This window comes from Phaseolus vulgaris, chromosome 2 (genome assembly GCF_051622355.1).
Source record: "Phaseolus vulgaris cultivar YP4 chromosome 2, ASM5162235v1, whole genome shotgun sequence".
Lineage (NCBI taxonomy): Eukaryota > Viridiplantae > Streptophyta > Magnoliopsida > Fabales > Fabaceae > Phaseolus > Phaseolus vulgaris.
In genome coordinates, this window is record NC_143499.1 from 33,358,648 (window position 1) to 33,377,256 (window position 18,609).

The 18,609-nt window shown below is 31.3% G+C and overlaps 2 protein-coding genes across 5 annotated transcripts; one reads left to right on the forward strand and one right to left on the reverse strand.

Annotated features, from left to right (window-relative positions):
• The first annotated feature begins 4,252 nt into the window (after nucleotides 1-4,252).
• LOC137817127 (Calmodulin-binding transcription activator protein with CG-1 and Ankyrin domain) lies at nucleotides 4,253-13,510 on the forward strand. Of its 4 annotated transcripts, none has more exons than XM_068620363.2 (13): nucleotides 4,253-4,657; nucleotides 5,258-5,389; nucleotides 5,523-5,638; nucleotides 6,221-6,309; nucleotides 6,578-6,623; nucleotides 7,727-8,186; nucleotides 9,486-9,634; nucleotides 9,756-9,852; nucleotides 9,941-10,164; nucleotides 10,574-11,250; nucleotides 11,807-12,380; nucleotides 12,581-12,874; nucleotides 13,189-13,510. In XM_068620363.2, exons 1-13 carry the CDS (start codon nucleotides 4,648-4,650, stop codon nucleotides 13,282-13,284), a joined length of 2,964 nt encoding a protein of 987 aa, XP_068476464.1. In that variant the 5' UTR covers nucleotides 4,253-4,647; the 3' UTR covers nucleotides 13,285-13,510. The 4 variants fall into 4 exon arrangements, with proteins under 4 accessions (XP_068476464.1, XP_068476462.1, XP_068476463.1 ...); XM_068620361.1 differs by having other exon boundaries at nucleotides 4,309-4,657; nucleotides 9,753-9,852; XM_068620362.1 differs by having other exon boundaries at nucleotides 4,344-4,657; nucleotides 9,938-10,164.
• A 609-nt stretch (nucleotides 13,511-14,119) lies between these two features.
• LOC137817128 (nuclear transport factor 2B) lies at nucleotides 14,120-16,237 on the reverse strand. Its single transcript, XM_068620366.2, has 2 exons — nucleotides 15,926-16,237; nucleotides 14,120-14,503 (listed from the first exon to the last, which is right to left on the reverse strand). The coding sequence occupies exons 1-2, from the start codon at nucleotides 16,220-16,222 to the stop codon at nucleotides 14,429-14,431; spliced, it is 372 nt and encodes a 123-aa protein (XP_068476467.1). The 5' UTR covers nucleotides 16,223-16,237; the 3' UTR covers nucleotides 14,120-14,428.
• Between the last annotated feature and the right edge of the window lie 2,372 nt (nucleotides 16,238-18,609).

Sequence of the window (18,609 nt, forward strand, 5' to 3'; positions counted from 1 at the left end):
TGGACAAAGTCAATATGAGTATAGAAACTCAAATGACTACCACGTCAACTAAAAATAATTAACTCTTCAGCTACCAGGACGGTATATTCTAGCCAGGTTCACACACAAAACTTGTCTTTTGTGTTTAATAAGGACTAGGTCTTTCTTTATGATCACATCATTGCTCTCTCCATATGTTGCCAAAACACATTCAACCCATTCATTCACACTACATTTTATATTTTCCATTTTGTTTTCATTCATTAATTCACCTAAATACATGCACATGCATACTACTGAAAATATCAGAACATTTTGAATTTCACATTCAAAAATTATGATTTATGAAAGTCTAGAATAGTAAATATTATGATTGTTAAAAGTAACTATAAAGTACATTTACCTGGTAAAAAATATTGTTGAAATATTCATATAAATTTTATTAAAATTAAGGAGTAATATGTTATTTTTACTGAAATTCTAAATTCGTTGCCATATTAATGACTTAATTAGAATATATTATTTTTAATAATTTTTTATTTTAACTTTAGATGGCTATTCTCGCCTTCATGTTTTTGAAAGACCTAATTAAAAAATATTTTAAGAAATCATTGTCCGATGGAAATATTATTTTTGTAAAAAGATAAATTAAAGTAAAAAAGAATACTTTCTCGATTTCAGGTATTTATAACAGTGAAAAAATTCATTCTACCAAATACTTCCTCTAATAAATAGGGATCCTGTAAGAAAAGTCTTAAATATATATGTGGATAATTTTTTTTATTAAAATAAAAATGTTATTAAAGACGAATAATCATATTCTTAGAGAGAAATTATTAAAATCAAAGAATGCTTCCAAGTTCCAATAGTTATTAATTGAAATGATAATAATAAATCCAAACTTCATTTTAACTTTGGAGAAATAGTTTTTCACACTTAGAAAAAACTTTTTCAGTACTAAGCTTTAGAATTCAATCGTAAGTTTATAATTAAATTTATATATATATATATATATATATATATATATATATCATTTTCTAAATTTAAATGAAATCATAATTTAGGTTCGAACATCCTCAAATTCTCTTTTTAATTCATTTATTTTTTCAGATAAAAATCATAGTTTAAAATCTAATTTCTTAATATAACATAAAATTTAAAATCTTCAATTTTAAATGATTTTCTAAATCATAAGGATAAATAAATATTTGTATATCTTAAAAATATATATATTTTTTCCTACTAATAATCAAATAAAAGATTAATTAAAATGTGATACAAATATTTCGTATAAGTAAAAAAACACTAAAAGTGATATAACACGGTCAAACTTACAAAAGCAAATTAAACTCTCATAAATAGTTTTCACAATAAAAATGGCCTAATAAAAAATTAATTCTAATTTATTATTCAGGTCAGAATTTTTTATCTTAATTAATTTTTTATCATCAGATGTTATATTATTATAATATTTTATACTATTATATAAAGGTATAATATATTTTTTAACTAAAAAAATTTATTTTTAACAAAAAATAATAATTTATAGTGATATAACACTAATATAATTAACCAATTTAATTTTATAACACTGATATCATTCTTTAATGATATAAGAATCTTAATATGACCATTTAATCATTAATGAATTTATAAATTATTACTATAAATTACATTTTAGGTTGTGTTTGGATTGGGAAGAGGATTTGAGGAAGTGAATTTGAAGTGATTTATTTAAGAAGAAAGTGTAAAGAAAGTGAGGTTGTTTGGATTAAGGTATGTTACAATAGTTTTGTGAGGAAAGTTTATTGAAGTTTATGAGTGACGTGATGATTGTAAGGATATTTTAAATTATTTTTAATAGTGTGAATTATAAAATTATAAATTTATCCTTGTGTATAAAAAAGAAAAAAAATAATTAATTTTGTGTATATCTTAGTTATTAAAAATAATATAAAATTACAATTATAAATAAAAATAAAATAATGTAAAATTAAAATAAAGAAATAAAATTAAAAATTTAAATATAATTATATTATTTTTATTTTACTAATCTAAATTACATTAAGTTATATATATATATATATTAATCTAAATAATTATAGTTATTTAATTTATATTACATTATGTTATATATATATATATATTAAGTATATATTTTTTATATAAGAAAAGTAATATTAATGATGATTTTTATTATTATTAATATTAGAAAAATATTTTTGAGAATGTTTTCTTTTCAAATATTACACTGGAATGCACAAAAGCACATTTATTTTGGGGCAGAAATGAAAACTAAAAAAATCTTATGTGGCTTACTCTGTTGTGTTTCACTTTCTCTTCAACCATGACAAGATACCTTATACCCTCCTCATTCATCTTTCTTGTCTAAATGACTAGAAACAAATAAAAAATTTCCGTCTTTTTCCATCCGCATGTATAATGTATACATAGATACAAACAAAACATTAGAGATATTACATTGATTATTAAATAAATTTTAGATTATTAAATAAATTTTAGATTATGATGTTTTATTTGAGAAAAAAATAAAAATATTAGGAGGAGATTTTCGTATTACGATAAATTGTTTAAAAAGAATAAAGATACAAATAATTTTTACATGTATCATTAAATCAATGATAATTTATTTATAGTATAAATCATATTATTATTATAAAATCACACTCTAATATAGTGCATCGAAAATAGTAGTGAACCTACAATTAATGATCGATAAAAATACTCATGAAGGAAAAAGTTAATACATTCATAATTGACTTTTAATAATTGATTTTTTTAGTAGATTGAATTTGGAAAACAATATAACATTTTAAAAAATAATTAATTACTCACATCAACTAGACTAACTAACAATCCAAGTAATTGAACTATACCAACTAACAATCCAAGTAATTAAAGTCCAATAGTATATCTTATGATTATATATACAGTAATGAAAACATTTTTTTCTTATATGAATCATATTGTCCATTATAGGTTCATCATGTGAAATTTTATTATATTAGATAGGATTGTACAATAATAATATATAAAACTCAACTTTTAAATATAATAAAAAAATAATTATTATCTCATGAAATGAGATGAACATAATATATATATATATATATATATATATATATTCTAAAATGTTTTAACTATTCAAATTTATGCATATAGTTTAATTTATTTTTTTCTCAATAATAAAATATAAGATAATTGTTATATTAACTTTGCAGAAAAGAAAATATGTCATAAATACATTATATTAAATGATTTTTAAATAGTTTTTTGAAATTCAAAAAAATATGGGTAACATATTTTAAAAAAATAGTAAATTATTTATCAAATTAAAAAGTTAAATTTGCTTAATTATTCTTATAACTAATGAATTAATAGAAATCACCTTCTTATAAATAAGGAAGTCGAAGCATGAAATACCAATTTTTTTGGTTTGGTCTCTCAATTGAAAAATGAAAATATTGTTGTAAAATCAAAAGAAATTAATTCTTTGCTTTCTTTCAACGTATTTTAAAATTTATAATAGAATAATACTTTTATTTTGTTTTTTTTAATATTTGCTTCTATACACAATCAATCGTATACCTAATTATACTTATTCTATATAATTGAAAGTATTTTTACTGTATATTAATAAAAATTAAATTGTTTTAAAACATTTTTTATCTTTTATTTTGATGATAAATTATAAATATTCTATTATATAATTATAATATCATAAATAAAATAAAAAAGTATTTTTATAACTGAAATTTATACACAATTTTTATAATTGCAACATAAATTTCAGTAACATTTTTTATTTTAATAATTATTATAAAATTATTATTTTTATTTAATTTTTATTCTGTATATGTATTTCTACTAGTTTTACTATAATAAAAATACGAATATATATACACACACAAGCTTGTGTTTCCGTACTACTTCATAAAACTTTTTATTTTATAGATCATCCATTCAAATGGGTTGGGCTCATTAAATATATTTGATTGAAATAAAAATAAAATATTTAAGACAAAAATAACTGAAGAGTTAGAATATTCTTTATCTTTAGTTGCACTTTTATAACCACCTAATAAATATTCATTTTGTCTTTTATATTTCTTTAAATATTTAGAAAGGTAGTTGAACATGTTGAGAAAAGGTAAACTCTGACTATAAAGAACTAGTTGTGTTTAATGGTCAGAAAAATCAAACTTGCTCCAACTTTGAAGTCTTTTTATAAAAATTGCAAAGTATTTCTCATGTAGATCTTTAAATAACTAAAAATATGTTAAAGAGGTGGGAAAAACAAGACATAGCAATCTTAAATAAAGTTTCGGATATACGTTGGTCTTGGTCTTGGTCTCCTACTTGTTTAATACACTTGTTACAATAAATAAGTTGTGTAATAAAAGCACGTTTGGTTAACCTTAACCTTAATCACAACCTCAAATCCATAGTAAGTTTCGACCAACACCAACTCTGTGTGTCTCCACTTTCTGCTTCTTCAACTTCCTTTCTCGATCCATCTTTTGGAACCAACTCGCGCGTGCGTTGTAGACCGCACCGCACCGAACCAAATCTAGAAGTCTCTCCAGTTCAAAAAAATGCTCGGTGTCCCGTTCCACTTCTAGCTTTTCATTCCTCTGGTTCAATACCATGACACCTGGTAAAAGTGTCTTGTTGTTTTCTTAATCGTGTTTTCTTTAGGAAAAGAAAAAGAAACTGGGAAATTGGGATATCTAATGTTTTGGGGTTTTGGGTAGTTGAAATGTAATATTGGAGTAATTGATTGGATTTGACTTGGTTTGATTGGGTTGTGGAAATGAACCACATCACTTATGACTTTGTGTGTATGCATTTTGTTTAGTTTTCTGTCATTGTTGCTTTTAATTGGGACCATGTGAGCTTCGGAATCTATTGTTATTGTTTGGAATCCGTGAAAAATAAACACTCGCAGTTACACTAAAGCATTTTAGTATATTCTATGTAACATGCTTTTAGCATTTTGATTTAATTTAATAGATTATTTTGCTGTCCCTAACCCATTTTGCTTCCGAATGAAATGTGATATTGGAGTAATTGATTGGTGCTGTGCAGGGAAGAAAAATTTAAGTTGTTAGTTGAATTTGAAGTTTTTATTAATGGATAAAAATGTCGCCGTCTTATCTAATTCATCTGCTTTAAGGTAGAAAAGAAAACGATGGTGATGATGATGCTGATAGAAAGGTTTCTAACTTGTTTGATTTATTTGTTGTTGTTGTTTCAGGTTACGAATACGATATTAATGATCTGCATCACGAAGCTCAAGCCAGATGGCTGAAGCCTGCAGAAGTGATGTACATTTTACAGAATCATGAAAAGTTCCTGCTCACCCAAGAGCCCCCGCAACAGCCAACCAGTAACAGCCGTGTTCCCTTTTCAGATTGATTGTAGAAATAAGAAAAAATGACAACCTTTGTTATTCTTGTCTGTTTATTTAGAATGACTATAAAGTGCTGAATGTCAGCATTATTATTTGATCTACTTAACAGGTGGATCCTTGTTTCTGTTTAACAAAAGAGTCCTGCGTTTCTTCCGGAAAGATGGTCATAACTGGCGCAAGAAAAGAGATGGAAGAACTGTGGGAGAAGCACACGAACGACTGAAGGTGGGTAGCTACTTACTAGTGTATGTGCTGTTGTGATTATTAGGTTTCCATGAAAAAGGAACACTTATTAGCAAGTGTCTAGAGGGGGTCTCAGTTGTAGAAATGCAGCCATAAATCTGTATGTAAGAGGGAGGAAAGATTTCTTGAATTGTTTGAAAAAGTATATTCAAAACTTTGAATAGATGTCTCAAACAGGTGACTAGTGACAGATGGTATTATTTAAAAATATTTTAAAAATCCTTATTAGAAGTTTCATTTTCAATTGCATTAGACAAGTTTCTTCATAAATACTTTTAGAAAAAATAAAATAAAATAAAATAAAAATGAAATGAGCTTCTCCATAAATTAAAATTAGCTTCTCAAGTTAAAAATAAGAATTTAGAGAAGCCATGTTAAAAATAAGTTATCCTTTATATATATTACATATAAATAACATTTGTTCAAGGGTACTTTTTAGTATGTTTTCTGAACATTGTTCACTTACTGTTGCTATATTTAGAGTTTAGGTCACCATTTGTTTTTGCATGGTATTCCATATACTGATTTCTTCACTGGAAATATTTTAATAATCTGCATAAATAGGTTGGAAATGTTGAAGCCTTAAATTGTTATTATGCACACGGAGAGCAGAACCCTAGTTTCCAGAGGCGGAGCTATTGGATGCTGGATCCGTGAGTAAATTTAACTATTATCTAACTACATATCCCTCATACATTACTATTATACTTATCACAAAATGCTGTAACCTTTAAAACAAACATGCAGCATTCAGGAAAAAAATCCTCCTATTAACTAAACATTAAATGATTTGCAAAGATTGAATTAGCCTATATACTTTGAAACAGAATCAACTTTGATGTTCATACTATTTGAGATATGCTTGTATATTTGTAATTGTAGTAGTTCTTCATAATCACCGTTGATATTGTTTCATGGCAGGGAATATGAGCATATTGTTCTTGTGCATTATAGAAACACAAGTGAGGTGAGTCTCCAATATGTAATATCAGATAAACATGACAATAATACTTGTACCCTTGTGCATATTGTCCCTCCAGAAAATTTTGGGAACCCTTTTATGCAAGATTGCTCACTGTCTTACCCGTTTCTGATTAGTTATTTTTCTTACACTTGTCCTCCCTTTTTACCTTTCTCTTGTGAAACACAAATAATTTAGTTCACTTTTCTGTTTTGAGAAATTTCAAACATTTATCTTGTATTCTTAAATATTTACTTTCTGTAGATGGTTCATGCATATGTCAATGTGCTGTTTGTATTTCTTGTTTCAGTGGTATGTTGATTGTTTTGTTCATTAATATTACTTCCGTGTTGTAAGTTGTAACTCCCTCTCGCATTTTCTATTTTCAAACTTCCTTTTTAAGTGTACACTTATGCTTCCAAAGAGGCATATGATCATTTAATAGTGAATTTAATTTGTATGAACGATAGTGTAAAAGTTTTTTTACGTTATCATCTAATCATAGATTGTCATGTACGATGAAAATTGTTGATTTTTGTATTAATTACTTTATAGGTAATATCTTCTAATTGATTGGCGGTGTAAAATTCTTTATATTGATAGTTCATGAAAATTAGACTCTTTAATGATTACTGTGCAAAACAATTCAACTATGAATTAAAGCCATTCCCCGTGCATTCTCTCACCTTCCTGAAACTTTTTCTATTCCCTAAGTTTATGAGCATGCCTTTATGCTCCTTTACTTACCTGAACTAACCAACATGGATGCCTACATCTCATCTCACCTCCCATATCCTAATTTTAAGACCAAATGCACTTTGGATAACTGTTTTCCTACTTATGAATCTTTGGAATTTAATTCTTTCCAAGATAAGGACAATTGATATAAGAAAAGTCAGTGATTATTCCTAAGATTTGCATCATCGTATTGCTTTTCTGCACTAATTCTTTCCTTTTCTCAAATGAAGATATTCTTAAATCTTAAGAATCATATTTGGTATCTTGGATGGGAATTAGTTGATCATATTCTTTTATTCAGCATGTGCATAGCGACATTGTTGTGCAGCCCATGTTCAAGTTTTGGTTTAACATATGCACTCATGTTATAGGGAAGACTAAGTTCTGGAGCCGGTGCACAATTGTCACCAAGTTCCTCTTCTGCATTTTGTCAGAGTCCTAGCCCATATTCTAATCAGAATCCAGGGTCAACATCCACACTTGTTGATTCATATGAACCTAATCAGAGTTTCTCCAGTTCTGGAACTACAGAAGTTACGTCTGATATATTCATTCTGAGCAATAAAATGGATCACATGGATGGAACTGATGCAGAATCAGGAACCTCATCTGAGCTTGTAGTTACTCAAGCTTTGCGCCGACTAGAGGTACAATTAAGTTTGAATGAGGACAGCTTTGAAGATATTGCTCCCTTCTGCAATAAGCACGAAGCTGCCCACGATCCAAACCTTCTACACAATCAAACGGTGATCAGCAATCAAGATCAATCTGCAGCTTTCTCTGGATCTGATGATCAAGGGCTATTTTATGATGAATATAAGGGAGGACAAGGTAAAACAAACTTCATCTGTTGAGAGCATATAGTTTAAATTAGTAAAATGTCTGAGTGCATAATCTATATTGTAATTTAACCTGTCGCATACATTGTCTTCTACTTATGTAACACTTCTTGCTTCAGCATCTTACACTGCCCCACTAATTTTCTGTAATTTGTTGGTGGAAATTTATAGCATGCATGTTTTGATTAAATCGTTCACTATTATCATAACCATCTTGTTTGGTGTCTCTGTTTAGCTGGTTTAATTTTCTCATCAAAACCTAATTCCCAAATTATTATATGCAATGTGGGAACTATATGAGTTTTGGGTTTGGGACTAACTCAACCCGAAAGCTAGCTTGTAGGAGGAGGTTGCCCCGTAGTTTATATACATTATTTTGGCACTATCTCCAGTTATTGTGGGACTTGGTTCTTTCCCAACATGAATGTTAAGAGAAAGTGATTCTTATTATGAGCCATGTAACCATAAAAAATGGTTTTTAAAAGCTTACTCACAGCTAGGGATTTTTGAAATTGACATTACTCCAGTAGACTTTATAAAAACATATAAAAATGTGGAACAAGCTGTAAAGGTTTGATTGGAAATTACATACCTTACATAAGATATTGTGTGTTTTTCTTCTTTTATGGTTGATAAAGAAAATAAAACAATGGTACTAGTCTTGATAAATTGCATGTGGTTTTAGTAAACCTCTAATAATAGCAAGCAAATTTAAAGTCTGAGAGAAAAGGTTGTGGTCTTATTTTAAAAGAGGCCACGGAGATCATAACACAGCATAAACAAGGAAAATACTAAGTTTAATGAAAAGCTTAAGGAACAACACTAAAACAGCTTCAAAATGTACTTATGCAGTAGATTGAGGGTTCAAAATTAGTCTCAAAAAGGGTAATCCGGGTTGCAAATGTGCAACAAGAGGCTCAAAATGAGCTTTCTGTTGACACCATATGGGCCTTGTTAACTACATGTATATCAAAAGTTATGGTTGTTTAAAGCTCACTTGCCCATTCAGAATCTACAGGTTGTATGTGTGGGTTTTTGACACTGCTAACTCAATATTTTGTTATTTTAGTGGCCAAAAGTTTTTGTACGTTGTTATTATGGTTTTCGTTCTGCTTGAAGTTTTTCCTTCTAAATTAGTAATTCATCCGTTCAATTCCTTCATTTATAACTTTAATATTTTGAATTTCAACTGAAATTCAGCTCCTTGTAGTTTGCTTTGTCTTCTTCATTGTGGAAACATCACCTCGTAAGAGAGGAAGAAAAAAGATGCTAAAAGTGTTTACTTTTATAGGTGATGGTGGTGAATGTTATCATGAACTAATAGACCATGGATACCCTGACGGAAATGAAAAGGCTTTATGGACAGGGGTGCTTGGATCATGCGAGTCCTCAACTTCTGTCAAGTTACCACCAAAAAATGTATACTTGACGGCTGGAAATGTAAGTGTTTCTATGATTTAGTTCATAGAATTTATATGATTTTGCAATTTATGTTTGTTCAGATGTTGAAATGATTCTCTTGTGTTTATGCAATTCTTAAAATGTTTGATTCTTAAAGCAGGAAAATTCAGTATCTTTTCTGGGAAGGGTACTAGTACCAGTTTCCAACCAGGAAGAGAGTCACTGGCTCAATTTCAACAGTGATAATTCTCAAAGCTGTATGATATAATTTCATCTGTTTAACTTAACTTTTTTTGGCATATTTTGGATTTTCTTCAACTTCTGATTCCCCACTCATGTTAGCAGCTGTTTTCTCACCGCCTCAAGGGGTGGGTGAAGTCAAATTTCCTGCATATTCTTCTATGGTGGAAACACGAGTAACTAATTCTGACTACTATGGAACATTCTTTGACCAAAGCCAAATAGTAGCTCCTCTGGATGCAGATTCAAGCTTGACCATTGCACACAAACAGAAATTTACTATTAAGACACTCTCCCCAGAATGGGGTTATGCCACTGAGACCACTAAGGTTTGTGCCCTCAAAGCCAAACTACTTGCATCCCCTGTGCAATGATTTATTACTCTTTGCATTAGTGGCATCTTCTAGACAATGAAGTGAAAGTGCTCATTGATTAATAACTGTTGGTGCTTATACCTTACATCGGTTCCTGAAGTGTTTTAAATTATATTATTGACTTTGCTAAAATCTATAAAAAAATTCTTGTTGTAGTGATGGTGTAAAGCAATTATATATAAATCTCAGTCTATTTATAAATAATTAGGTTAGGGAAATGTTAATCTAGCTTGTGTCTTTGGACATTTAAGACTGAATAAGAGGAGTATCACTTTTTTTCTCTGTCAACTTTGTTATCTTGAAGCTTTATTTTGTGTTGATTTTGTCAAAATTTGATTCCTAAAGCTCCATTCTCTCTGCGTAGGTCATCATTGTTGGGTCTTTTCTCTGTCACCCCTCAGATTCTACCTGGGCATGCATGCTTGGTGATGTTGAAGTTCCTGTTCAGATAATTCATGATGGTGTAATCTGTTGTGAAGCTCCACCTTACCTTCCCGGAAAGGTTACTCTGTGCATTACTTCTGGAAACCGGGAGTCCTGCAGTGAAGTCAGAGAGTTTGAATATCGCGACAAGACCTATAGTTGCACCCAATGTACTCAATTGAAAACAGAAGCCACTAGAAGTCCTGAAGAGCTGTTATTACTTGTTAGATTAGGGCAGATGCTTCTTTCTACATCAACAATAAAGAATGACAACATAGAATCGGGAATTCCTCTCATAAAACAGAAAGCTGATGATGACTCATGGAGCCATATTATAGAGACTCTTCTAGTTGGTGGTGGTACGTCGACTAGTACTACTGATTGGCTTCTCGAAGAACTTCTAAAGGATAAGCTTCAACAGTGGCTTTCTTACAGATCTCAGGAAAGAGATGAAGAGACAGACTGCTCTCTGTCCAAGAAAGAGCAAGGCATTATTCACATGGTTGCTGGGTTGGGTTTTGAGTGGGCCTTGAACCCTATTCTTAGTTGTGGAGTGAATATAAATTTCCGTGACATCAGTGGGTGGACTGCCCTTCATTGGGCTGCCCGTTTCGGAAGGTAATAGAAATCTAGAGGGCTTGCTTATGTTAACTGATTATTTAACTTTGGTGAAATATGTTAATATTGCTATACAAGGCTTGTTAACGAAGTTAGGGAAAACATGCATTCTTATAGTTTTGAGGAAACAACACGTGCTTGGTAAAATATGTGAATAAATTTCTTTCCTTGGAAGAATAGAAAACAGATGGAAGGAAAGATAACAAGGACAAGAAATGTATTAAAGCCCTAAGTGCTAGACAAAATATATGATAAGCATTTCAGATATTCAAGTCTGAAAATTGAATTTCTAGAGATGCAGACTGTGTTAGGTTGGTTGGCTGTTCGCAACATTGAGGGTTTAACAAACCCGCATGTAGCATGCTTGCTTCTCATCAGAAATTAGTTGATCATGTATATAATCAATAAAGGCAAATGTGGACTTTAATTTCTAATTAATAACGATAATTGGTTCATCCAGTCTTTTGCTGGAACTGATGATCATGAAGTAAAATTACCTGTTCCATTTTAAAGTATTTTGGATGTTATTTTCCTGAAGTTTTGTTATTCTATGTAGGGAAAAAATGGTCGCTTCACTTGTAGCTTCTGGAGCATCTGCTGGAGCTGTGACAGATCCAACTGCACAAGACCCAATCGGTAAAACTGCTGCATCTATTGCAGCCAGCAATGGGAACAAGGGACTAGCAGGATATCTTTCAGAGGTAGCTGTGACAAGCCACCTATCATCACTTGTACTGGAAGAGAGTGAATTATCTAAAAGTTCTGCCCAGCTTCAGGCAGATATGACTGTTACCAGTGTCTCCAAGGAAAATCTTGCTGCCAATGAGGATCAGGCGTCACTCAAACATACCTTGGCTGCTGTCAGAAATGTAACTCAGGCAGCTGCGCGGATACAATCGGCTTTTCGGTCACATTCTTTTAGAAAACGGAGAGCAAGAGAAGGTATAAATAGTTGTGGTACGAGTGTAGGTGGCATTGGTAGCATTCAAGAAATTTCTGCTATGTCAAAACTTGCCTTTCGAAGCTCACGTGAACATAATTCAGCTGCTTTATCAATTCAGAAGAAATATCGTGGTTGGAAAGGTCGCAAAGATTTCTTATCATTGCGCCAAAAAGTAGTGAAGATACAGGTAATAAATGTCAACTTTAGTGTTTGCCTGGAAAAAATGAATACCAAGAACTACGTGTATATTTTTCATAAGTTATACAGAAATAGTACTTAATGATTCTTTGTAAGGTGAATAATTTTGATTTTAATACCAAACATTGGCGTGCATACTTTGATCTTTAACATCATTGATGTCAACCAAATTCTATTTTATTTGGGCAGGCTCATGTGAGGGGTTACCAGGTTAGGAAGCATTACAAGGTATTATGGGCAGTTGGAATCTTGGACAAGGTCGTGCTACGATGGAGAAGAAAAGGAGCTGGTTTACGAGGTTTCCGACCAGAGATGGACATTAATGAAAATGATGATGAAGATGAAGATATTCTCAAGGTGTTCCGAAAACAGAAGGTGGATGTAGAAATTGAAAAGGCTGTTTCACGGGTGATGTCCATGGTCGACTCACCAGATGCTCGTGACCAATATCGTCGCATGCTTGAGAAATATCGTCAATCTAAGGTAAATTATTTTAAAAACGACAGTGTCAAGTGTATGCCTTTTATCAGAGTGGTCATAGTCATTGTCTCTTAGTTTGCCACTACTTGAAAATTTAAGACATTGTATTGCATGAGGCTTCCGTTGAGCATTCCGTACTCAATCTGTTTGGACACAAAACTTGAAGAACTTGAGTGTTTTAGTACTCTATATTCTGAAACTCCTTACATCCTAAAAGATCCAAAGTAGTAAACATATACTATAAAGCTATCAACCATTTTGACTATAGAGTGCAGTTGCTTTGTGCTGTCAATGCATAACTTGTCAATATTTGGCAGGCTGAACTTGTGGCGGGTACGAGTGACGAAGTATCATCAACCACTTCTGTGGGGAATGCCTTATTTATGGAAGATGACTTATATCCATTTCCCTAGGAGCAACGCTACCCTTGCTAATTCTCATTCTTTTGAATGATTAATTTCTGAATAACCATTTCGACGGTCTTTGTATTTTAGATGCTTACTAGCTGACTTATTAGTTTGAGACAGTCTTGATTGTATAGTGATAATGACGTGAACATTGTTGGATTGTAAAATATAGAATTGTGTTGAATGCATGTAGAGTGGGGTTTCAAATTGAATGGATTAAGTTTCTATCGCATTTCCCTGAGTTGTAGATGGCATCTGAAAATATAGCATCGTTGGATGATATGTTAGTACTACCGTCAACATTGCTCTCATTGTTACAGTGACAAACCCATAAGCAACACTCTCGCTCTGGGGTGTTACCACGTAAAGAGGTCCCAACCACTACAATGTTAAATAGAGGTTTTCTTTCTCGTTTATCTTATTTTATTACCGAATTTGGCAAGTCTGTATGGAAGCTATAGCCGATACAGATTTGATTTAATCAGCCGTCATTGACATAACCGCAAATGCAAGTCAAATTCACATTGCTGGGTAAAGGGATTAATCTTATTTATATCACTCACCTGTATGTGTAACACTACTGATCAGCATCATCTGATCATCTCTCCAATGAAAATAATTTTTTATTAACACTAAACAAGTGTCCAGAAAATAATCACCATTCAGGTTTGAAACCAGCTACTCAACATTGTGCCATAGAAGTCTATATTTACAAACCAACAACCCCATTTTAACCACAATAATTACACAACAATAACATCTAAATTGATTATCTTTTCTGGGAAAAAGAGAAAAGATAAACATCCCGCTTCTTACCTTAGGTGAACAAAACATTATGTTATGACTGCAAGCATAAACTAATTTATAGAGGTAAAATGGGTCAAGATGCTTGGACCCAATATCTCAGATCACAAATATATTAAAGTTTTCAATCTCCAATACCCAGTAATCTTTCAACAATTTACCCTTGAAGGTTTTTTTTCAAATCAGTCACAACAGAAAATTCTAAACACAACAGACACAATTAAGGATTCAACACAACCAACCAAAAATAACCCTTTTTAAATTTCAAATGTCAAATCTGAAACAGCTAGCTATAGGGCAAACTTCTTCTATGGCCTTTCAGCCCATGTATTTGCTGGGTCTATCTTCATGCATAGTTCAAACGGAATATGTCATTCAATACATAATAGCTTCCCTGCGGAGTTGGCATCAAATGGAACATCTGGAAAGAGAATGACAAATTTAGTGATTGACTGAAATTAGATAAACAGTAGAGCAAGAAAAAGCGAGGATACGCGCACCAAAATACAAAGTATTTCTACGTGCACAGGAAAAATATAATACAGAATTACAAGTGTAAGAGCACATGTATAGAAAGGGATAACAAAAAGTTGATATGGATATAAAAAAATTCGGCAAAATTTCACTTTCGACACTTAAGACAACATTTCAGTGAAAAAAAACAGGATTTTGACAACCCATCATTTTCCCCTTCAGAATAAGGAATTCAGCTCCTCTAACAAGAGACAAACAATTTTGGTGGAGAGACTGAGTGTTGGTGCGCCACCTTGACAATACCCAACTCATAATCCCACCTGCTTACAAAGAGGTCAGAATTGAATGACTTCTACTTGAAGACATTGAAATTTCATTAAATTTGAAGCCTCTAGCATAATTCTTGTGGAATTCCATTAGAACCTAGTGAGAATGATAGGAAGAAATCATTCTGACAGCAATTGATGAAACAAAACAGTTGGATGTCCCCCACAAGCTTCTAAATTGACCCCAAATTCAATCTAAGTTGAAATTTGGAAGAAAGGATTTTCAGATAACCTACCCAGGCACTGATAAAGAAAAGTGCAATAATTTTGCTTGCAAATTGATATCAACGAAAAAGACAAGAACAACACATGTGGAAGAATGTTAGGCTCGTGAAACATTTCCAAAGCATCTGAAAATTGAGACCGCCTTGAAGAACTTTTCACTTGTGAACAATAATGATCCATCAGATGTTCTGTAGTCCAATCCATAACCATCCAAAAAAAAAACAACTTTGATCCAATGAATACAGTCCATTAAAATTAAAATACTAAAGGATGAATAACTATGTTGCCACTTTCAATTCTAAACACACCTTGACCAACATTGGTTGGCTCAAGTATCCACATTAAGAGGGAAGTATCCACATTCTGTACGCTACAACACCCAATGAATAATAGGTACCAATACTATGATTACCAAAAAAGAAAACCTTGACTCTACAGTTACCCTAGATTTCCAATCACAAACTGGCCATTCTCACCAATGATTATAATTCATCAAACACCATCATTCAATAACCTTCCTACTTCCTCCTTTACCCACTCTCTTCTGTCCCTCACACATTCCGAAGTAAATAGCATTAATAACAACCTAAACCTCTACACACGTAACAATTTAGGTTTCACAGAGTAAGAAGGCAACATTTTCAAAGAAATACACACAGGTAAAGGCGATCACCAAAGCCGGCCCAAGCAATTGAACACGGAAAGAGAAACAGAGAACTAAAGGAAAGGAAAGCAGATCGAAAGGGAAATGGATGGATCGGAGTGTGAAGAAAACCCTAACAAAGAGAGATAGAGAGAGGGAGAGGGGGAGGGAGTACCTGACTGAATTTAAGAGTGTGCTGTTCGCCGGCGAGCTGAAGGTTGCCGCTGACGAAGACGAGCATGCCGCCGTTGACACCGGAAGGTTGGCAGTCGACGGTGGAGATGGTGTGGTGGCACTGCTGGAAAGGGAGGGAAGTGAGCTTGGCGACGATGTTGGAAGCGCCTTGGATCTTCTGGCCTTCAAAGGTGAGCATGGAAGCATCCTGGTAGAGATTGGCCAAGCTTGGGCGGTTGGTGTCGAAGGTTGAGTAGTAGTGCTCTACGAATGCCTTTGCCAACGTGTCTGGATCCATCTCTCCCACTCCCACACTCTCTTTCTCTTTCTTCTTTCCCCTCCTTTTATATTCTTTTCTAAATCACCCTTTACTTTAGCGTATCTTTTACGTACCAACTATAAACAAACTTTATTATAAACAATTATCACCATTTCTAATCAAATCATAAAACTTTATACCTACAAATAATCTTCAAAATACTTTTTCATTCATTTTTATAATATTACAATTATATAACAAACCACCTCTAATTTTTTACCAAATTAAAACAATTTTTTTATAAAATATAATAATTTTTTATTTAATTTTTAATTATACAATAAAATGTTTTTAACGTTTCTGAGTAGGTCTGTAAATAATAGAAACTAAGAAATTAGTTAATAAATATAGGGATACAAGAGTACAAAAATGTTTATGTAAATATATTGATAACTTTATTTATTGCAAAAAAACATTATTATGCAAGATTGATTATGCAATTCTTAATTTAAGGTTAATTATTTATTATTGCTTAATTTTATATTGAAGAAACGTTTTTGAATTTTGACATGGGTTTAAAATTTGTTTCCAAAATCTCAATTTAATATTTTATATAAAAATATATTTATTTATAAGTAAATTTATTTATTTAAAATTTATTTTTTAAGTACATTTAGAAGAAGTTAATTATTTTAAATTGTTTTTTAAAAATTTAGTTCATCAAAATTTTAAATTTAATTCTAATTATTATTTATTATTAAAATATTAATATAAATTAATATTACACATTGTTGTTAAATTTCCTTTTGAATAAAAATTATTGTTAATAATAATGATTTATATAAAATTAAATGTGAAGTAAAATAAATTAATTTATTCACTTAAAATATTAATGTTAATTTTATTTAATTATAAAAATATTTGTACATTTAAAATTAATTTTTATTTAATGATTTTTTCATATTATATATTTTAATTAGACAATCATAATAAATTCTAATTTCAACAAAGGTGCTGACAGTCATCTGGATAAAACTGGTTTGTAGGATCACGTAATTAAGATTTTCAAGTTTGTGATTTCTCATTTGATGAAACATTCCTTTAGACTTTGCATAGTCTGAACTTGTTGTTAAGGAATGTGAAAGCTTTAGAAAAAGATAATTGCTGGAAAAGATGATAACTTGATCAGCCAACAAAGGGTGAAAAATCCCTTCACAACCTCAAAGTTAGATTATCATTCAAAAGGTATAATTTATAATGGTGTTATTTATAAATATCAACATTCAAGTGATGCATCTTGGCTTTGAAATTAGAGTTTTAAATAAGAGAAGAACTTGGAAAAAATAGCTCAAGAAAAGTTAAACAATATAAAAAAATATAAAAATGTAACTTGACACTTGACCATGCTAGTAGAGAAAGGAAACTTCAGTTACATGAGCTTTGTCTTGGTTGAACATGAGAAAACATGAAAAATGCCTCTCTCATGCTTTCATTTCCTTCCTATAGCACATGTTTCTGTGATTCCTTTTTGCAACTAATAATCTCTATTTATACTCCTTCTCTTGACCATACCATCTAAACATATTTGGATTTGGAAAAATCTAAATAAAGTCTATTCTAATTATTACTAATTGCACATAAAATATATGACAAATTTTAAATGAGAGAAAATATAATGACATCAGGTGGTTCTCAACAGTTTAGGAGTGAAGGTAGTAGACCTCAAGCAACAGGGAGAGTGTTTGCTATGTCAGGAGCTAAGACATCTCAGTCAGGTAATTTGGTACAAGATGTTTGTTATAAAGTTGGTAGATGTGTGAAAGCTTTGTTTGATTATGGAGTGACACACTCTTTAGTTTCAAGTTTATGTGTAGCTGAGTTAGGTCTTCTAGTAAAACAATTATCGTTTGAACTAGTGGTCTCTACACCTACAACGGGAAAAGTATTAACCTCTACAATTTGCTCTGAATGTCCAGTAATAGTAGAGGGACGCAAGTTCAAAAAAATTTGATTTGTCTACCTCTTCGGGACTTGGATGTTATCCTAAGGATGGATTGGCTATCTGCTAGTCACATTCTCATAGATTCTGGTAAACAGAAAATAGTGTTTTTAGATTCCAAGGAGTCAGATATGATGTCTGCTTAGCATGTGTGGTCATAATTTAAAGAATGATCAAGGTTCTTTGTAATCTTAACTTAGATGGAAGTTAAGAATGAAGAAGAAATATGTAGTATACATGTGGTGAAGGATTTCATGGATGTATTTCCAGAAGAAATACTTGGATTACCTCCTAAGAGAGAAGTGGAATTCTCCCTTGATCTAGTACCTGAAGCTGAACCAATATGGGACCTTACAGAATGGCTCCAGCTGAGTTGATCGGACTAAAGAAGTAAGTTGAAGATGGAGGGTCTCGGTTGTGTGTAGAT